At 38.5% G+C, this 21,828-nt stretch overlaps 2 protein-coding genes across 2 annotated transcripts; both read left to right on the top strand.

The window, feature by feature from the left end:
* The first annotated feature begins 672 nt into the window (after window positions 1-672).
* Window positions 673-15,038, top strand: LOC132196215 (rho GTPase-activating protein 12-like). The gene is made up of 14 exons (XM_059618717.1): window positions 673-2,040; window positions 4,601-4,939; window positions 5,563-6,433; window positions 9,549-9,686; window positions 12,386-12,606; window positions 13,016-13,082; window positions 13,140-13,283; window positions 13,340-13,537; window positions 13,635-13,785; window positions 13,842-13,976; window positions 14,032-14,219; window positions 14,274-14,412; window positions 14,468-14,573; window positions 14,631-15,038. Exons 1-14 carry the CDS (start codon window positions 2,036-2,038, stop codon window positions 14,803-14,805), a joined length of 2,877 nt encoding a protein of 958 aa, XP_059474700.1. The 5' UTR covers window positions 673-2,035; the 3' UTR covers window positions 14,806-15,038.
* A 1,458-nt stretch (window positions 15,039-16,496) lies between these two features.
* Window positions 16,497-18,554, top strand: LOC132196222 (retinol dehydrogenase 14-like). Its single transcript, XM_059618729.1, has 8 exons — window positions 16,497-16,769; window positions 16,822-16,957; window positions 17,245-17,337; window positions 17,399-17,635; window positions 17,697-17,885; window positions 17,949-18,058; window positions 18,105-18,194; window positions 18,257-18,554. Exons 1-8 carry the CDS (start codon window positions 16,767-16,769, stop codon window positions 18,362-18,364), a joined length of 966 nt encoding a protein of 321 aa, XP_059474712.1. The 5' UTR covers window positions 16,497-16,766; the 3' UTR covers window positions 18,365-18,554.
* The last annotated feature ends 3,274 nt before the right edge of the window (window positions 18,555-21,828 follow it).

Raw genomic sequence — 21,828 nt, 5'->3', positions numbered from 1 at the left:
TGGCATGAGAAATTAAATGCTGAACATTCAATTCAATGTCATTTGACATTGAAATGTTCTGAAATGCTTTTACATGATGTGTTAAAATTTAAAATTTTATGCGAGAATCAATATTAAATATTTTGCAGTATTTTTTTTATCAAATGCACAAAAATGGCATTGATGTGAAAATTAATTGGCTATCAAAATAATAATATTGAACAAGTTTTGAATATTAAATGTTTTAGTTCAAAACGGGAAACTGTAAGGAAGCTAAACTTGAAATTGTGATTATATTTCGTGACTATAAAAGAAACAGGCAGCGCACATTTTATATGGGTTTCGTAGGATAATTTTGCATTTTCCCTAAACTACCTGTATAAATATTTAATCGAATGGTGAGACCTAAATAATTTTATTAAGGAGATTGTGTTTGTATTCTCGGAGAGGAGAAAGGAAAAGTGTCACACGCACCAAATCGTATAATGCACGTTATAAAAAGCCGAGCTCTTTTTTTATCTTTCGGTGACCGGCTGCGGGTGTTTGTTTTGTGTGTGACCTCAAAAGTGACGCAATCGGTTCTCCAGCAGTGGAGGGAGGGGGCAGGGAGGGGACCGCACCAGACGCAGGTCGAGAGGAGAGGGACGACCGACCGGCTGCATACCGGAGCGAGCAACAAGTTGTCGTGTCTGTCTTGCAGTGCGTGCCTCTCGCTCTTTCTATCTGCAGTAGGAGAAGTCAATTCGTTTGATAATACTGTCACTCACTCGGGCAATTCAGTCTGGCTTTAAAGCACAGCGCGAGAGGGGTCGTAACGAGGAAGTCTTTTGGACACAAAACTGCTATTGTTTTCATTTTTCTATTTTTAATTAAAAAAAATGTAAGTTTTTTATTAGTTTTTTTTTATTGCTTAGCATGGCTTTAATATTTTACAAATCAAACAAAATATTGAGTTAGCTTAAATATTGATTGTGAAATTCAAGAAAATAAAATGATTGAAACGGGACAATTTTGGAGCTCTATTTGAAATCTAAGTAATATATTATCTAAAAGAAAATAAATTTATCTGTCTCTTTGAATATATTTAAACTTTAAGCGATTAAGGCTGCTCAGGTTCAGTGATTTAAAAAATTGATGGTTATATGTGGGCTATTTTTTTCTTCCGAAACAAAAGGGAATAAAAAAATGAAAGATTCCAACATTATTTAGATTCATATTTAATGTTGATATTATATTACTTATTTCTTTACTATAATAATAACTCTTTTTGATTACAATATAGATTATCATTTCCGTCCAAAAGTGATTTCTATAATAATTAGCAAAGCAAACAAAAGCCTTAGATGCATCTACTTGATGCACATCGGTAGGAAAAAGATAAGAACGACGCCAGTTAAGTTATGACTTGCGAGAAAGCGAGCACGTTTTATTTTCTCCGCACGAGACGACTGATAAGAACAATAAGGGGCAATAAGCAAACGAAGCACACTCATCTCCGAGCAAATTTAGAGTCGCGATAAGAGAACCAAAAGCAGTGTGGGAAAAGTGTGTGGCCACACACGGGCTTGATCCATCACAGCTCGGTCTTCTATCGTCATGTCGACGGCAGGACCCTGAACTGCAAGCTAGCGGAGCGGGCTGTGGCGGACGGCATGTGATAGACTGAATTGTTGTGTATATGAATTTGGTGTTGTTGCTGGTGCTGTGGAACTGCCACAGCAGTCAAACGCAAAACCGAACCCCGATCGGAACTAGTTAAAAATTTGTGAAAAAGGCGCAACACCTGGGCCGCGACCCGCAGCTGCCTGGCAATGTGTCCGAGTGGTTGCAAAACCTGCGGCGCAACACGGATTCGTCTGAAGTTGAGGACGAGTTGAGACACAAAGTGGAAAGTGCCGCGGCGGCCTCCGGGATCACGACAGGGGTTGCCGCCCCCAGGCTGAAGAGCCTTCCACCCTCCAAGCCAGAAATCGTCAACCCCAAGCCGGAAATTTCGCGCAAACCCAAGCTGAAGAAGAAGCCGTCGCTCAAAGAAGTCCATCCTCCGTCGGCGAAAATGGAGTGAGTTCTTAGAATTTGGTTCGGAAGCGAATCTCTTTAGCAGACCCCTGTCTTTGAGCTCCCGACCGGCTTATAGTTTTAATAGAGTGGCACCGACTGCGAATGTTTTTGCTTGAAAAGAGACGGGAGAGGATCAAATGACTTTGGCGTAGGATGCTGTGCATAATTAAAAAAATTTGTTTGTTAAGAAAGCCCACACATTAAGTTATTATTTAAAATATAGTTGCAAATTATATATAAAAATACTACTTAAATTTTATTTTGGGGACGCGGAAAATACAAATTCATATAGAGGAATATGTATTTATAGTTCGGCTTTTTACAATCTGTTAGATCGTGTACTGCATGCACGTATCTACTCATCTTTGATTCACGAGATTCCAGGCAATCAATACGGTTTTGTGAAAGGAAAATCCACTTTACAGGCAATTAAGTCCTTAGTTAATAACATTCAAGAGACAGTTTATAAGAAGAAATCACCCTTATATGCCTTATTTTTGGATGTAAGTAAAGCTTTTGACTCAATAGATAGGGCGTTTATTTTTAAGAAGTTAATAGAAAGCAAGAAGCTAACGTTCACGGAGTTAAATTATTTAGCTCACAACTTAGACTTAAATTTCTTGAGAATAGTAGATGGAGTAACAGTATCAAAACTTATTACACAATCAAATGGGGTAAGACAGGGGGGATGCACGTCCCCATTTCTGTTCAATTACTCTTTAGCTGATATAAATAATATTCTACGAGATTTGCCAAACGTGAAAGCCATATATTATGCAGATGATATTGTGTTAACCTCAGAAAAATTAAGTGACTTGAAAATTGCTTTAGCCAGAATGAAAGAATTTTTGTTAAAACGCAGTTTGAAACTTAACTTGGAAAAGTGCAAATTCATGAAATTTAGAAATAAGGGTCTAGGAAAATATGCATTAAGTGACCGCCTAGATTTAGGTGGAATTGAAATAGAGAGAGTTGCTGAGTTTACATATTTAGGAGTTACTTTTCAACCATCAGGAATCTCTTTTGGAAAGCACATTGAAAAAAGAACAAGAGCTGCATTGCTGGCCACTTATAATATACGAGAACTAAAACAATTATCCATTGAAACAGCACACAAGCTATTTGATCTAAAAATTTCCCCAATTGCGTCCTACGGCATTGAAGAAATATGGCCTTTCCTAACAAAGACTGATTTTGAAAATCTTGAAAAAGTCAAAACAAGATATTTAAAAAGAGTTTTAGGACTGTCCAAGTATATTAGATCTAGATTTGTGTATGAATTAGTTGACACTGATCTCTTTGTATCGGACTTACAGGTAAAATATTCTCTAACTGAAACTGAAGCATTCCAGAAATTTTGTGTGTCTAAATATTTAAACAAACTTGAGATATGTGATGAGTTCTACGAGACAGAAACTTTGAAGAATAAAAATTGGCAATGTGCAATGTTCAGTGATCGCCAAGTATTTACGAGATTTGCCTGTCACGGGTACCACTATTTATTTTGTAAGAATAAAAATTTTCATTCTCAAGCGACAATAGATTGTGAATGCAAGCACTGCGGTAAGAAATGTTCACAAATATCATATTCTTGAATGTAATGAACGAAAACTAAGCCTAAGAGAGGCTGCAAAAATCAAAATTAACTAATTTTGTACTTTGTAATAATTATCGAAACAAGCTTAATTGTAAAATTAATTTTAGGAAGACAAATTAGCTTTAGACACCCGTTGTACACCTAGTTGTGTTCAATAAATACTCTATCTATCTAATTTTATTTTATTATTTATATTAAATTTATAATATAAAATAGACATTAAAAATTACAGATTATCCCATTTTTCCTTAAAAATAATATTTTTTTATGTCGATCATTAGTTGTGATATGCCGGCCGATCAGTTATTTTACCCATTCACATAGAACAAAAATATAGGCCGCAAGGCGTGTCAAATTCAAAATGTAAAAGCAAACAATAATTGCTTCCTCCCCAGATGTCACAATCAGAGGGAACTATTCCTTACCCACGAGGGCTCGACCCAAACATGTCAGTTTGAAATGAACAGTAGGGGCTTCCCACAACTAACTTTTGACGATTAAATTAAGAGATTGCTCAATACTGTTTAAGTAGGGAGCACATTTCCCTGATGACTTACAAATTAAAATGGTGTCATTGAAAATTAAAAAGGTTATAATAATAAATATAATAATTATAATGCTAGTAGAATTTTTAATCGTAGTACTGTTTTTAAAAAGAAAAGAAAATCGAAATTAAAAATCACATCTCAAATTTTGTTCCGTTGATGTAGTCCAAAAGTCTGCAGACCTAACCCTCCCTAAAATCTCAAGCAAAGATTATTTCGGGCCACTCTGGTGAAAATGTAGGCCACGCACGTCTCTTCTTTTCCCACTCGCTTGCCATTCGCTCTTTATCTGCGTGGATCGAGAGTGAAGACGAGGAGGGAAAAGAGCGCGCGTGTTGATCGCGGCCCTCCACATGACGTCATGCGGCCCTTCCGCTGTTGCGTCAGCATCTCATGCACTGACACCACCCTCGGGCAGTTGCAGCAGTGCGTCGGACAAGGAGCACGGCGGCTGGAAGGCCAACCCCCTGGTCCAAGGCATCGAGCCGCCGCAGATCCGCCGCCAGGACTCGAGTGACGCACCCACGTCCTTCAGGACGCTGTGCGACGAGGCGCGCCGCGCCTCGCTTGACCTGCTCAAAGAGATGCCCTCCGACCTAAGCGCCGACCCTGAACCTGCCGCTGACGATGATGACGACGACGCTAAGGACGACGAGGAACCTGAAGAGCCAACAGTAGATGATGACCTTGACAAACTTACCGAACAGGCCCTTTCGCTTGTGGACGAGGCGCTGATCGAACACGCCGTCAACAAAAGGTTAGGGTCGAAAGTTTGCCAAGATTATTTTCATACAAAGGAATTTTGGCATGATTTTGGAAAATTTTACTGAGCAGTATTTTTTTAATATTTCTTATTATGATTCGAATCAACAGCGCTTTCATTAATTGTTAAATTCATTACTAGTTTTTCTCTAAATTTTACAGGCTGTAATTTATTGTCATTTTTTCCCTCCAGAATTTTGTGAGCAAAATTTTTTACCTACAGAGTTAATTGAAAAAAGCTAGAATTCCACCGTCTCTGAAATTTTTTATGGAATAATAGTAAAATATAATTGAATGAAAAGATAATCAGCAAAGTCATTGAACACTCAGGTGTACAAGCTACACTCGTTTCTCGAAAGTTCCAGAGATGCTTCTCTCAAGCTTTATTTATAATGCTTGCAATGTATGAGGTGATATTGTAGGCATTTTATTTTACAGACTTTACAAATACGATCCTCACTCGCTTCATAATTTGGAATTGATTATTATAAAAAATAATAATAATGTTAACTTTTTTAATTAAATTTCACTTCAACTTGCCAGTAAATTATTTAGTAAAATATGTTTTAATTAAAAATGACGATTTAAATATAATTAAAAAATTCACCCATCAATCAGGTTGAACGTGCCAAGAATGCGCAACAATTCTGTTGGCTCGGACCTCTCGGATGAGGTGTTTCTGTCGTGTAACAGCGACATGAACTGCATCTTTGACCACGACGGGGCTAACACCAACCCCGTGCCACCCCCTCGCCGGAAAAAGAAGTCTCCAGTGGAGGAAAATCCTGCAGAGAATATGGGGCAGATCGTGAAGCAAATCCAGATTTTGACCTCGAAAGCCATGTCGGAAGGAGAGGAGCCAAATTTCAAGAGGTCAGCCTCCCTGAAAAAGAAGCCCCCGGAGCCCATGACGGCCCCACCGTGCGACTTTGTGAGCGAGTTGCTGCCCTTCAAGAGCAAGGAGCAACTGATCAAAAAGCAAAACCGCGCTTCTGCTCCGCCACTCAGTACGGGGGCCATGCCTAAAAAATGTGCCCCGCCGTCTCCGAAAGAGCCCCCGCCGAGCATAGATGCCCCGAAGCAAAAACCACCCTCGCCCAATACGCAACCTCCCACGCCGTTGGAACGAAAATCATCCCTGAAAAAAGAGAACAAGCCGGAAGTGCACAAGCCGGTCTACTCGCAGCAGTTCTCCGTTCAGTTTGTGGAGAGAAAGACCTACTACCCTGAGATCACCAGAGACAGCGTTGTCCTGGTTCCCGCTGTATCCCAGGAGATGCGCGACCTGATCGCAGACGAGACCATGGCGGCCCAGGATGAGGAGGACGAGCAAAGTGAGGAGCAAATTTCGCTGGAGGAGAGTTTCCGCAGCAGAAAAGGGAGCAACGGGAGTGACATTGTTGCGTGGAAACAGGACCTGCGGAGTCGCAGCAACGCCGACGAAGAGGAAGAGACTTTCTTCTTGGCCAGATCCGCCTACCATCCGGAGGTACATTTTATGCAAAATAACCAAGCATTGTGTACATACTAACATTTAATTTTAAATTATTAAATCTGTCGCTTATTTAGTAATTGCTTTTTTTCTAGTATAAAAATTATCTCATTGCCCAAAAATCTTGTACTTTTTTACATTTTGTAAATACTTTGTATAAATAATTAATTTTCAATTATATTCAACTTATTACACAATCAAATGGGGTAAGACAGGGGGGATGCACGTCCCCATTTCTGTTCAATTACTCTTTAGCTGATATAAATAATATTCTACGAGATTTGCCAAACGTGATAGCCATATATTATGCAGATGATATTGTGTTAACCTCAGAAAAATTAAGTGACTTGAAAATTGCTTTAGCCAGAATGAAAGAATTTTTATTAAAACGAAGTTTGAAACTTAACTTGGAAAAGTGCAAATTCATGAAATTTAGAAATAAGGGTCTAGGAAAATATGCATTAAGTGACCGCCTAGATTTAGGTGGAATTGAAATAGAGAGAGTTGCTGAGTTTACATATTTAGGAGTTACTTTTCAACCATCAGGAATCTCTTTTGGAAAGCACATTGAAAAAAGAACAAGAGCTGCATTGCTGGCCACTTATAATATACGAGAACTAAAACAATTATCCATTGAAACAGCACACAAGCTATTTGATCTAAAAATTTCCCCAATTGCGTCCTACGGCATTGAAGAAATATGGCCTTTCCTAACAAAGACTGATTTTGAAAATCTTGAAAAAGTCAAAACAAGATATTTAAAAAGAGTTTTAGGACTGTCCAAGTATATTAGATCTAGATTTGTGTATGAATTAGTTGACACTGATCTCTTTGTATCGGACTTACAGGTAAAATATTCTCTAACTGAAACTGAAGCATTCCAGAAATTTTGTGTGTCTAAATATTTAAACAAACTTGAGATATGTGATGAGTTCTACGAGACAGAAACTTTGAAGAATAAAAATTGGCAATGTGCAATGTTCAGTGATCGCCAAGTATTTACGAGATTTGCCTGTCACGGGTACCACTATTTATTTTGTAAGAATAAAAATTTTCATTCTCAAGCGACAATAGATTGTGAATGCAAGCACTGCGGTAAGAAATGTTCACAATATCATATTCTTGAATGTAATGAACGAAAACTAAGCCTAAGAGAGGCTGCAAAAATCAGAATTAACTAATTTTTGTACTTTGTAATAATTACTGAAACAAGCTTAATTGTAAAATTAATTTTAGGAATACAAATTAGCTTTAGACACCCGTTGTACACCTAGTTGTGTTCAATAAATACTCTATCTATCTATCTAATTATAATTAGCTATTATATTTGCTCCTTCTTCTTCTTCTTTCATAGTAATTGGAAAACTTTCTGCATCCAGAAATCATTGCAGAGAATTTGGCTACATATATTCAAACTGTTCACACAAAAACTAAAATTTTAAACCAGATTAGATTTTTTGGAAAACAAAGTTTACATTTTTTTAGTTCAATTGGTATCATAAATTTTCATAGAGTTGCATATACTGAAATTTCTTAGTGGAGAAGCGAGTTTATTTAATTTAAGGATGAATTTTATCAGCGCACCTTACAAAGCAGGCATTTTATATCTTCTTTGTTCCAAATCCCTCTTTTCCTTTGTTCGCCGCTGAGTTTGATCTCGGCCGACGACACGACGCCCTTTTAAATCTTTTGCATTTAATTAATCGGTGCACAAGAGACAGTGAACCTCCACTTGAGTTAAATTCGAAATTACAACGATCATGAAACGTTTGAATTAAAGCAGAGTGCATTCTTCAAAAGTAATGAAACTCGTCATTATGTGATCGCAGTGCAACTCACGTTGGTCGGTATTGTTTGCGGTGACGCCGCTTTTCGTGTCACCAGACTCTGTGGCTGGCAAAAAATAGACGCGAAAAAACGACTCATCAACCAACCTGTTCCGCACGTCCCCTATTTGGTGGCGTCACCGAAACTGCACTCGGTTTTTCAGCGAATTACAAGAATACTCATTTGACTGCTGCGTTATCTAATCGCTCTGACATTTTAGCAGCTCGTTGCCTTCGATCACATTATCATTATTTGCTATTCGCCTCCAGTCTCTATCTCTATTGCTCTCGCCTACCTTAATTGCAAGTATTTCAATTTACTCGGTTTAATTAATTCAGAATTTAGCAATTTGCAATCAACGCTCAAGTTCAACTCACTCAGTCATTGTCTCGGCAGACTTCATGAGTTGGCGGCAATTGCCAGACAAAAACAATAACTCGCCGCTCCAGTGAGCGAAACAGCTACCTTTTCTGGAGTATGACACCGGCAGCTGTTTTAACTGCGTTTTAATTAATTCCATGGACGCCTAGCCCTGACAGAATTATTCACCAGGCGATTGCAATCCAATCAGCTTGTTCGGTTGAAACTGATAAACCCAAATATAGTATTATTTTTAATGATTTTATTTCAATTTAATTTAATTATTAAATTTATTACTTTACTTAGGGTAGAATACAACTATGTAATGGTCTTCATAAGACAATTGTTTGGTTTATTTTGATTTACCGCAAAAAAGTGTGGGACATCAAAATAATATTAAATAATAACGAAAGTTTGTCAAAAAAAAAAATTGCTCGCTCAGTTATGGATATTTTGAAAACAGATAGCATAAATATAGGGTTTCGAAAAGAACACCAAGGTTTTTTTTTTTTTTTGTTAAAATAATTCAACCTTGTGGTCCTCACTGAATTTTTTTTTCATATCGTTAAATATAATGCAGAAATTTTCATTTTCAAATTCGCCGGGAGTGCGTGAACCAAATCGCAGCCTCCCCTGCGCCGCGAGTTCCTCCAGCCGAGCCTGCGTGCGTGTTGATTGTGTCGCTCCGTTCGCTCTTTTTCCATTTCATAATTACAATCCAGCAGCAGAGCGTGGCAATCCCGAGCACCACTCGCTCGTTGCCAGACACTTCCGCGCTCACAATTCCGCCGACCGCGATGACGACTTGTCGCTTTTAGACTCTCCTTTTCCGTTTATTGCTCAGAAAAAAATTAACTTCAAAATGAAACTGAAACGGGATAGTGTGTTCGAGGACGATGGAGTGACCACCATCTCTGTGTTGCAGTGGCTCAGCTCGAGCGACAGCGAGGGTCGCGTCTACTTTTTCGCCGAAAACAGCAACGACTCCACCTGGAGCCTCCCGAAGACCCCCGCCGCCCCCAAGGGATCGCCACCCCTGCCAGGGAGCGCGTCGCCACCAAAGGTGAGTTCAAATATATATTATTTTAATTATTTTGCTTCATTTTTTACTTCTGTGTTGACATGAATTTCTTTAAACAATGAAATGCTTCCTGGCAGGATCATAAAAATAAATTTTTTTTGTAGTTCTCAATTTTAAATAAATACAGAATTCAGACCGGTAAGGTTTCTAGTGAGGGTAACCACATTTATTTGGCTTGGTTTTATTCTCATTAATTTTTTTATTCTCTTATTCTTTCAAAACAAGCCGACAAAAAAATATGAAAAAGGAAATGAACATTAGGAAAGAGTTGACAACCAGCTCTAGCAAACAATTTAATCAAACTGAAAAGCCCAATTTTTCAATAAAAGTGATTCCGTTCTTGCCAAGCTGGATAAAGGACAAAAATTATGTCACTCATTCTTTAATACATGCAATCTTAAACTGAACAACTTTTGAACCCAGATGGCAGGGAAATGAGACTATTTTATTGTTTCAAGTTTAACCATTCGTTTGGTTGAATTTTGAAGCAGACATTTAAAAATCTAAAGTTAGCGTTTGAGATAAGGCGATTCAGTTTTCAAATGCGGAAGTTTTTTTTTAATTCGTTGATTTATTTCCTGGTGATTTATATATTTATTTTCTAACGACGCCAGCTTTTCATTTAATCGTCGCACTAAACTACAAATTGCACTGCTGCTGCGGCAACAGGTGTTTTGCTTTGAATAGGCCACATGCTAACGGCGCCCTGCAGCAGCACATGCTATTTTTTAATAACTGCGCTAAACAATTCGCGCTGACTCGACCAATTCTTCATCTTGCAAAGAGCCAAGCAAAGCGATTTTAGAGTAAGCAAAAAAGGAAAAATCGCAAACAGTTTTTATATGGTGACAAAGAATATGGAATAAGGCAATGACAGACTATTAGAGTCGTACGAAGAGAGACATTTTTTTTATGTTTTTACAGCTTTTAATGAATTTTCATGTAATTATTATATATAAAAATTAAATATGAAATTAAGAAATAAAATATATTTCTTACAAAGAGAAAAATTCAATTGCATTTTAAAAAAATAATGGCAACTTTCAATTTTAATCGTCCAAGAAGTTTCATAACTTTGATCATTTTCATAGATTAAGGTGCTTCCGTTTTAAATTAGATACACCTTTGACTTCCAATTACAACACTTGTTGGTTTAAATAAGAACTTGATTTTTCTTAATAAAGGGGAAAGTGCAAGATCGTAATCAATAGCAGAAGAAAAAACAGCAGTGCGTAAAAACGCAATTAATATTTAAAACCAATCCTAGCGTGCACAAAATATGCACTCAAGAAACTTTCCACCACACTTTCAATCTCACTTTTTAACACTGAAAACGGTCTTTTTTCACTTTTTCAATCGCCAATATTGTGTGTCACTGCTCACAAGGGCCATAAAATAAAATTGCTCCGACCAAAACCAGCGATTTGAAATATCATAATAAAAGTTGGCGTGCGTCGCGGTCCATGATTTTGGTGCCTTTTGCTACACTTTCACTCTCTCTCGTTACAAAACTGCTGCTAATTGTATCAAAAAGAATAGCAAATCGAATGCTCCTGTACCACCTTGAGAGAGGATTCATTCAGATTCATTTACTTTTTTTATGGTTGCGCAAAGCTTCACAGGTTTGCGTTCCGTATGAGAGGTGGCCAAAAACACACGCACGCGTCCATTCACAATAATTCGGATGTTCCTTCCCTTCGCCCGGTTCATGCTTGGATAATTTAAACACGCCTATCGTCCTTGCATCCAATTTTTAATCGCTTTGAATGGGTAAAAATATTGCGACGTAATTAAATATATAAATTAATTTGCGTGATTCCGCAGCAATTTTGAAATAATTATAGAATAAATTTAGGTTGAGGTCTTTTGCTGAATTTGGTATGCTCGGCTGATTTTTATGACTATTAGTCTGGCCAGATTTGCAGATTGCGATTTTGAAACTTCTAAGAACTACTAAATAAGTTCAAATCTTAATTTATCATTGAATTTGAAAATGTGCAACAAGAAGAAAGCACGTGACCATGAAATTTAATATTCTATTATTTTCAGATCATTTAAGTGCGAAAATTTTAATTCCAATATTTGGCTAATAGAATTTCCCAAAACTTTTAAATTTGTACCTGCACTACTTAATTCCAGTTTTTTAATATTAATTGATATTTTTGCACACCATCAAAATATCAAGAAATCCGAATTAAATTATGCTTAAACGATTATTTCTCCCTAGTCTGTCTGATTGGGGGAGGATATTCATTGCATTGCAAAATACTTTAAGTCCACTTTTTTTAAACAATTTATCTGTTGAGTAATTATTAATTTTTTCAAATAATAGTTCCGGTCTGCCAAGATATTTCGCGCACACAGACATTAATGATTTTTTATTTAAAAAAAAGGTGGTTAAGTTGCTGCTTAAGTTCAATTTCAAAATCCAGGTATCCTAAATTTTTTTTGCCGTAACATTTAAAAAAAAATATTTTGCCACTCAAAATAATCTGATATTGTCGGATGTGCCCATGAAAAATGATATTTTTGCAGTTTAATGAAATTTTTAAATTTTAAACAACATTCTTAAAAATATATTTATTTATTTTATGCTCATAAATTATGTGTGAAATATTGGCACTCCAACGATTTCTTTGCCAAGTTTTGATGCTAAGAATACTCTATTTATTCTGCTCCAGACCTCCACTCCGCTGCCGAGGGTTGCGCCGCAGGGGGTGCCGCCGGTGTTCAAAAGACTGGAGCTGCAGTTACAACAGACCGCCGATGAGTCGTCGCCGACCGACGAAAACGACACGCCGGGGCTGTACCGGCCTCGAAAGAACATGGGCCCGTGTCTGCTGCCGCCACTGCCCAACTCCAGAACGGCCAAGTCGCAGTCCATGCACGTACCTGACATCAAGTAAGTGCAGTTTAACTGTTTCTCTCCGACTTGAACTTGTTGCCAGACAAATCAAGTTTTGCTGCGGCTGATCAATTATAGTAGTTTTTGTGGAAGTAACTGAACACTTGTCTTTTACAAACTTAAATTATACTTTGTCCGAATATGGCTCTAAAAAAAGATGTATAAATTTTGTAAAATATAGGATTAAATTTTTAAGGTCAGGCAAAATCTTTTTGGCCTGTGCCCTTTATTTTTGGTGCATAAGGCATCAACCAATTTTTATATTTTTTCTGGCTCAACTTTATTTGAAAAACATCATTTTTTTCAACATTAAAAGCAAAATATTTCTTTTTAAATAAATAGAGTCTATTTTAAAAATCTAATTTATCTCGTTTAATAAGATTTTTAACATTTATTTTCTGTTAAGGACACCGATGACTGATTGTTCAGTGGACACCTCAGGGCCGTGGGCTAGTCTTGAGAATACAGGAGTGGTAAAAATGTCGATTTCAAACCTAAATCCAAACAGTAAAAAATATTAATATTTACAGACAATTTTGAAAGAAGGTCTCGTCTCAAGGACCAAAGTGATGGAAAGCGGGAAGAAAGTGAAGAAAAACTGGGCCCAAGGTTGGGCACTGCTCACCGACGACTGCATGTACTTTTTCAAGGACGAAAAGAGTTTTAAACTGATGGTAAAATAGTTATTGGAGCAATATTTTTTCACTCTTTTTAAAACGTTACTTTTCAGAGGAATGATTCAATTGGTCATCCAGAGCTGTGCATCAGACTTCTGAACTCTACTTTCGGAGAGGCAGACAAAAGTATGAGCAGCAAGAAGAATGCATTTATCATTGGAAACAGCACAACACAGCTTCTGTGCCAAGAGGACCAAATCAGAGAACAGGACAGTTGGTTTAACAAAATTAGCGTTGCCAAAAAGAGCTTGGTAAGAACAAAATTGAAAAAAATCAATGTATATTTGAAAAAATCGTTAAAATATTTTAATCAAAATGTTCAATTAATGTGTTTTTTCAAAACTGCAGCCTGAAAATCACCTCAATACGGCGCCGAGAGTTCCTGTTATTAGCAGAGAAGCCAGTCCAAACCCTCCGGCAACCCAGAATCACCGAATGGGCTCGGCCTCTCCTGAAATCCACAAGAGCAACTCTCTGAATCGGTCAAAATCAGTGAAAAGTGAGATAATTTACCAAAAAGTATATAGCGAGACCAAAATTATTAATATTCCACAGTGAAAAAAGATGTTGCCGAGAGCAATGAAGACTTGACTTCGCAAGATAGCCAAAAGAATATCAGAGCTGGACTGAAAAAATTCTTCAAAAGAAGACCCACCATGGAAACGCTAGTCAAAAAGGGAATTTGGAAAGGTGAGTTTCATTTGTTGTCAAGCGTTCTTTTCCTCAACTATTTTTGATTAATCAGATGAACCTGCCTTTGGATCAACACTTAAAAAGCTCTGTGAGGACCGAAGTCCTGGTCCCAACCCCAAAATTCCAAAGTTTGTGTACGAGTGCATCAAAGCCATCGAAAAGAAACCCGAAAACCTGAAGACAGACGGAATCTACAGGGCGTCTGGAAACTTATCTCAGGTCCAAAAAATCAGACTGCAGGTACCTTCCGAGCAAAGTTTTTGTTTCCCTTAAATAAAAATTTATTTCCCTCAGGTGGACCAAAATAATTTGGAAATTTTAGATCAAGAGGAAGAAGTCCATGTACTCACTGGTGCCTTAAAATTATTCTTCAGAGAACTCAAAGAGCCCCTCATTCCATTTGACGCCTTTCAAAAGTCACTCTTTGCTAGCAGTAAGATTTAAGTTTAAACTTGAAAGATTGAATAATTTATGATATTGCAATTCAGGTGTCGGGGACAAATTAGAGAGATCAAGACTCTTTCGAGAAATAATCCAAAACCTGCCTAAAGAAAATCACGATACTCTGAAATTTTTGCTGGAACATTTGTTAAGGTATAATTAGTATAGTTTAAAATTATCAATGTACTGGAATTAATTTATAATTCTCAGGGTGGTCGCCAACCAAATATTCAACAGGATGGACATCGGAAACTTGTCCATCGTTTTTGGGCCAACGCTGATGTGGCCCGAGCAGGAGTCGCTCGACTGCATGGCCGTTGACTTGATGAGGCAAAACAACGTGATTGTCTGCCTTTTGCATGAGTTTGACTCCATATTCAATTAGAGCTGTGATCCTACCGTAAAAACTGTTGTCATCATTCGAGACAAAAGAGACTCTAGCCAAAAATTTTAGAAATGAATTTAAAAAAAAAGTGCTGTGTGAGAGTGTGGATGCCGAATCAATTTGTTGGGATGCATTAAAAATGTTAATCATTCATCATAAACTTGGTTCTAGTTGTGTACATAATTATATATTTGTATAGTTTTAAGCAATCGATTTATCATGTTGCAATTTTGCTCACAATAAATTTTATTGCAAATTATTATGAGATGTTAAAAGATCATTCCTGAAGTGTGAATTGCATGTAAGAAATCTTAAAGATAAAAATTGACATATGTGAAGGAGTCAATGCTACAATAAATAAGAACATAATAACGAACTTGGATTTTTATATTCACATCCATGCCGCATCCATATTATTTGAAAAATCTGCATATATTCAAATATTATGTAATGAGCCAGTTAATTTTTTCTTTAAAAAAATATATCAAAATAGTTAATAGCTTAAAATATTTCATCCTATCGCACATTATTGTAGATTTTTTTACCAAAATAATTAAAGTTGATCTCAACTCTCTAAATTCTTTGTATCAACATCAACCATTATAGTTATTATAATTTCAATTTTGTGAAAGTATAGGAATTTAATTATTATTAATTGAAATATCAAATTTCGGTGTTTGATTTCTGTTTTTAAAGCTTTAAGTTCACCCGCAAGGTTTCATTTATCCACGTTATAATCTTCACAAAAAAATCGTCATTTAGTTTCAATTAATTATCGATTGTAAGCGTTGACAGATGTGTGCAGTTGTTTAGTTATGCAACCCGCTAGGCAGTCATAGTGTGCAAATTGCGTACCTCACGCGCTAGTCTCAGTTTTTGATCCGTGTAAATGTAACAAGATATTATTATTATCTTTACTAAAAAACAATTGGCCTAGTAAAATTACGAAAATTATTCAAATTATTCATCATTTAGATAAGCCCCATCCATCAGACTATTTTATAGTAGCAACTGGATATGGTGGGTTAATTTTAAATTATTAAAAAAATATCCGCATATAACTATTCAAAATAACCGCTTTTCAAAGGGTGAAACTTATTTTTGCTGATTAAAAAAAATGTAAGAAGCCTTGCCGCTGGCACTGCCTGTGTCTTTTAAATTGCATAAAAGCGGAGGGAAATCCTTTCTTTGCTAGTGATTCACAATGGGAACAAAACACCGCCTGCTCCTAATGGTATTACTCGGTCATCGCCATCATATACACATAAAAATAATATAAATACATATGTGTATTTATTGATCGAAAAATATTATCTTTCAAACAATTTTTTTCTTACAGAAGTAAAAGACAAATTTTTTTATCACGAGAAAGTTTTTTCTTACAAATTTTTTAAACTTTTTCTACCTAAAAGTTTTTTTTTTAATTTTTCCCCAATAGAAACATTATGTTTTTTTTTCACAGAAATATTTGAAGTTCAGAAATACAGGAAAGATATTATAAGTGCGCTAGGGAGAGAGGACAAAGTTTGTAAGTCCCTGTGGTCAAATCTCGGTATCCGAATTAAAAAAAAAAGACTTTCCACCGGGCTTTTTCATATACACACCCATATGATGCTAATTAGCATGCAGAGAAGGCGGCTGCGCAAAGCCATGAACACAAAACACATGTATTGTGTCACATGACCCTCACTGTTTATTTTTATTTCCGCCGGCCGCTGTTGTTAAGGCTATAGTCACATCACAATTCTCGTCGGTATCACACCACCCTTTACTGTTAATATTTCGCCTTTGCTTTTTGATATTTCCGTCCGGCGGCTTTCTCTAATAATTTTTAGAAAGCGTGTTAGTTCCCCTTTGACCCTCTACTCTGTTCAGAGTTTGAAGACAGCTTTAGTATATTTTCGTGTTGCTTAATTCAAGAGGCCGGTCTTGTTTTCTCAAGAGAAACAATACATTATAACATGGTTTGTGTCAATTTGTGGATTAAAATTTTTCCAACCCTGAGTTTTGTTGCAGGTCTTTTGGATCGCAGTGGCGACGGTGGCGGTCGTTGTTCTCGCCACCAAATTCTACTACCAATCAACCATGGGAAAGTTTGATGATGACGTTTCCATGCGTGGGAAAACAGTCATTGTCACTGGCTCCAATACTGGTATAAGTTTTATTCATTTTCAATCAACGTTCCTTCGGGTGCTATTTTTTTATAATTTACTAAAAACTTAAAAAATAAACTAATTTATTTTGGGGGAAAATTTTTAATTTTCTCAAATTAAAAAAGTCAACTATTACAATTTCTTTTATTTCAAGGACAAAATTGTATGCTTATATTGCAAATGTATATGTATTTATTTTTAAAATATTTTTTAATTTTTTTTATTAACTACAAATAATAAAATGCAGTTCATATATCATGAATTTAAACTAATATGGATTAATTAGGAATCGGCAAAGCCACCGCCTTGGATTTGGCAAAAAGAGGAGCCCGGGTGATTCTGGCCTGCCGCGATTTGCAAAGAGCCAAAGAGGCAAAAGGTGAGACAAAAGCTTTCATTGCAATTCAAAATTAACTTTTAATTAATTGTTTTTTTTCCAGTTGAAATTTCGGAGAAAAGTGGGAATTCCAGCGTCATTGTGATGAAACTGGACTTGAGCACATTGGAGTCGGTGCGCGAATTTGTGCAGCAGTTTTTGGCCAAGGAGGACAGGCTTGACGTGCTGGTCAACAACGCGGCCGCCGTCGGCATGGCCTACAAACTGTCCAAGGACGGGATGCAGCAGGAGTTGCAGGTCAACCACTTTGGACCCTTCCTGCTCACCATCCTCTTAATTGGTTATTATTTGTGAATTTAAATTTTTACTATTCTACTTTTAATATAATTTGAAAAATTCAGACATTTTGAAAAAGTCGTCGCCCAGCAGGGTGGTCGTGGTCTCGTCGCTGGCGCACAAATTCGGATCAATCGACTTTGACAACCTGAACTGCGAGAGGTCCTACCCTGGTACCCGCAGGAACTACGCAAACGCCAAACTGGCCAACGTGCTTTTCGCCAACGAACTTGCCAGACGACTTGAGGGAACTGGCGAGTCAAATTTTAAAATTCTGAGATTAATTATCTCATTAAAAAATAATATTAATTTGACAGGCGTGACAGTGAATAGTGTGCACCCAGGCCTGGTGAACACTGAGATAGCCCGGAGAATGCCCAGTTTTTGGCACAAAATTTACAAAGCGTTTATCGGCTTCATCTTTAAGGTTGTCAAAATTTTCATTTTTAATTTTAATCCAAATTTGTATTCAGAGCGCGGAGGATGGAGCAAAAACAGTATGCTACCTGGCAGTTTCGGACAAAGTGCGCGACGTGACTGGAAAATATTTTGCCGATTGCAAGGTTCATATAAATCTATTGATTTTGGAGCAAAAATTGATAAATCTACTTTTATGAAAAAAAAGGTTGCGGAAATGTCTGAAGAAGCGAAAAACGAGGAGCTGGCGAAAACATTTTGGGTCAAGTGCGTCGAGTTAGTAAAATTGCAGCCAAATGAAATTTGTGGCATTTGAATCAAATACTTTTATTACCAAATTAAAATAAAATTTGAAAGCGCTGCAGGAAGTAATAAATTAATTATAAGCTTGAAAACCAAAAACTTTCTTGTATGATAATTTTTTATCTCAAAATTTATGCATAAAAAAACTGGCAATAACTTGTGTAGAATATTAAAAATAAAATCTTTAATGCATCAAGTGGAATGCATAAGTGTTTGTGTTTCTTTTAATCAAATATTTAAATAATAATAATAATTTTAAAAAAATGTTTTTTTTAATATCCATGGTTAAAGAAAAAAATTTATTTTTATAATAATCATTTTTGTCAATTGAAAGATTTAAAAAAAAAATTGTTTTGGATTGATTCCATAATAAAGTTTTACAGATTTACACATTATAAGATTTTGGATGAAAATTTTGTTTGAAGGTTATGAAGGGATTAACAATTAAAAAAAAATCCCTACCTTTGATGAACAGCAAATTGCAAGGACCTCGAGGTGTCTGCAGCATTAAAGCACCAATTCAAACTGGGTCGATTTAATTATGAGATTTTCGGCTAGAACGATGAAAATAATATAATAAATAAATTTTGTTCACATTATAAGTCTCAGAAAATGGAAGTAATAGTTGGGCAGACTACAATCCCTTCACTCTATAATAGCTTTCGCGGCTTTTTGCACGACTTTCGAAAAAAAATACTTTCTCGACGGATTTAGACATGGTTTTTTAATATAAGTTTCACTTTTTCCCGAGAAATCGGCGAGTCCGACCCCCGCCGAGTTATGGGCAAAAAGGTCCGTTTTTTGCCCATTCTCTCATAAGGGAGGTTTTTCCGCGCTAGCTCGGCGAGAAAATCACCTAGCGGGGCGTTCGGGGCACCCGAAGACGCGGAAAAATCCGGCGCGTCGGAAAAAATCGCGGCACACCCCCGATTTCGGCCTCCTTCGCCGACTTTCGGCCGAAAAACACGCTTTTTCGAGGTTTAAAATTCGTAGCGAAAAAACTGTACGTACGATCCTAACCAAAATTTGATACGGCCTAGACGATTCGGTCTTCTTTCGATTGCCGAAATAAAAAAAACTTCGGATTCGGCCACTTTTCGGCAAATTGCCGAAAAGTCGGCCGACTTAATTTTTCGGCCGTTTCGACGACGGATTCGGATTCCTCGGGTCCGAATTAGTCGGAGACGCGAGCCGATTCGCGATCCGTGACCGGCTTCGTGCCGAAAAAAATCGCCGAAAGTTCGGGCCGAATTCGAGGCGGTTCGGTCGCCGCCGAATAACTCCCGAACGCCGCGTCCCACGAAGACGCCGCGGGCACCGTCGGACGGAGCGCGAAATTTGGCGAATTTACGGGGGACGCGCTCGCCGATTCGGCCGTCCCTACCAATTTAATTCGCGTGCCGAAAAAGGGGCAAAAAACGCCCATTTTTCGGCTTCCGTCGGCCCTGGAAAGAAAACGGGGCAAATTCAGAAAGACATATTTGGGTTTTGGCCCCGAAATTCGGTCTTCTTTCGAAAAAAAATGTGAAAATCCATTTTCGGAGATATCATTTTCGGCAAATCGGCCGAAAGTTCGGCGACCTCGGAATTCGGCAATTTGAACGCCGGATTCGGTTAGATCGCGTCGGCTTAGGGTACCGACCAAATTTTCAACCCGAAATTCGCCATAGCCGACGAGCAATCGCCGGCCGAAGTCGGACGACGCCCGCGGTCGGCGCCCGATATCAAATCGACGGTTGGTGTCACGATGTTGTTCCGGGCACCGTTCGACGCGGAAAAATCGGGCGCAACTTTCCTGCGAGTTTCAGAATTTTTCTACGCACCCCGCGCCCGTGAGGCCGATTCGGCATAATTTCGCCCAAATGCCGACTTTTTTCCCACAAGTTACAAATTTCTGATTTCGACATATGTTACTTTTTTCGGGGTCCTTAGCATTTTGAGAGAGTTTTATAATTTTCCACCGTCCAGTTTTTCGGCAATTCGGCCGACGATTCGGCCGACTCGGAATTCTGCAATTTTTTCGACGGATTCGGGTTGCCCGCGTTGACATTGGTCTAGGATTAAATTTTCAGCCGATTATTCGCCATAGCCGACGCACGGCGGCCGATCAAAGTTTCGCCCATTTGATGTTTTTCGACGGTCGACGGCCATTAGCAAAAAAACTTGACGTTAGCCAGATATGCCGCTACCCCCACCGGATAGAGGACAAAATTCGGCGTCTTTCTAGGGTAGTCTCGGATTTTTTCTAATGGACCAATTATTTTTAAAGTTTTTTTGAAAATGGAATTTCGAAAAAACGGCCAAAAAACCACGTTTTCCGACGGTCGACGGCGCAAAGCAAAATAACTCGACCTTAGCCAGATTTGCCGCTAGCACCACCGGATAGAGAGTGAAATTCCGCGTCTTTCTAGGGTAGTCTCGGATTTTTCTAATCAACCAATTATTTTTAAAGATTTTTTGAATTAAGTTTTATTTCTCATTTTTGGCTCATATCCAATTCGCAGCACATATGCAGTGTAATTTCCTTCCCTCCCCGTGATCATCGGTAGCCCGGTCGGTTAGTGCGGCTCCGCTCTGTAGGACCCGCGTTCGCTCCCCAGTACTGGAACTTTTTGCAATAACTTTTTTTTCGCCACAAGCCCCGCCGATCCAAGTGAGTCTTTCGGCGCCACCCTAAAATGGGCAACCACGTTGTTTTTGCTACTTACAGCGTAGCTAATCTTTCCGTGCACGTTCCAGTGACCGGCCACGTTCGACGGAGGGGCACGTTCGTGTGGCCGGCCACGTTCCACAATCAAGCCACGATCCTCTCTCTGGGCACGTTCGACGGAGGGGCACGTTCGTGTGGCCGGCCACGTTCCACAATCCAGGCACGATCCTCTCTCCGCGCACGTTCGACGGACACGCACGTTCCAGTGGCCGGTCACGTTCCAAAATCAAGCCACGATCCTCTCTCCGGACACGTTTGACGGAGGGGCACGTTCGTGTGGCCGGCCACGTTCCACAATCATAGCTCGCTCCTCTCTCCGCGCACATTCGTCTGACACGCACGTTCCAGTGGCCTGCCACGTTCTACAATCATAGCTCGCTCCTCTCTCCGCGCACGTTCGACGGAGGGGCACGTTCGTGTGGCCGGCCACGTTCCGATATCAAACCACGCTCCTCTGTCCGGGCACGTTCGACGGACAAGCACGTTCCAGTGGCCGGCCACATTCCACAATCATAGCTCGCTCCTCTCTCCGCGCACGTTCGTCTGACACGCACGTTCCAGTGGCCGGCCACGTTCTACAATCATAGCTCGATCCTCTCTCCGCGCACGTTCGACAGAAACGCACGTTCCACGGTGGGTAAGTTTGAACTTTGCACGTTCCACGGTGCGTGGGCACGTTCCAATGTTGCACGTTCCACGGTGGGCACGTTCAAATATTGCACGTTCCACGGTGGGCACGTTAGAATTTGGTCACCGAACCGCTTTTA

This window comes from Neocloeon triangulifer, unplaced genomic scaffold (assembly GCF_031216515.1).
Source record: "Neocloeon triangulifer isolate White Clay Creek 2 clone unplaced genomic scaffold, ASM3121651v1 ptg000011l, whole genome shotgun sequence".
NCBI lineage: Eukaryota > Metazoa > Arthropoda > Insecta > Ephemeroptera > Baetidae > Neocloeon > Neocloeon triangulifer.
Note: the sequence above shows the minus strand (reverse complement) of the source record. Positions and strands in the feature narration are given on the sequence as shown.

Bases quoted from the DNA above. Each gene is read 5' to 3' on its own strand.
- LOC132196222 (XM_059618729.1), top strand. The intron at 16,958-17,244 runs GTATAAGTTTTA...TGGATTAATTAG, and splicing joins TGTCACTGGCTCCAATACTG to GAATCGGCAAAGCCACCGCC. The intron at 17,886-17,948 runs GCGAGTCAAATT...TTAATTTGACAG, and splicing joins CAGACGACTTGAGGGAACTG to GCGTGACAGTGAATAGTGTG.
- LOC132196215 (XM_059618717.1), top strand. The intron at 9,687-12,385 runs GTGAGTTCAAAT...ATTCTGCTCCAG, and splicing joins GGAGCGCGTCGCCACCAAAG to ACCTCCACTCCGCTGCCGAG. The intron at 13,284-13,339 runs GTAAAATAGTTA...GTTACTTTTCAG, and splicing joins AAAAGAGTTTTAAACTGATG to AGGAATGATTCAATTGGTCA.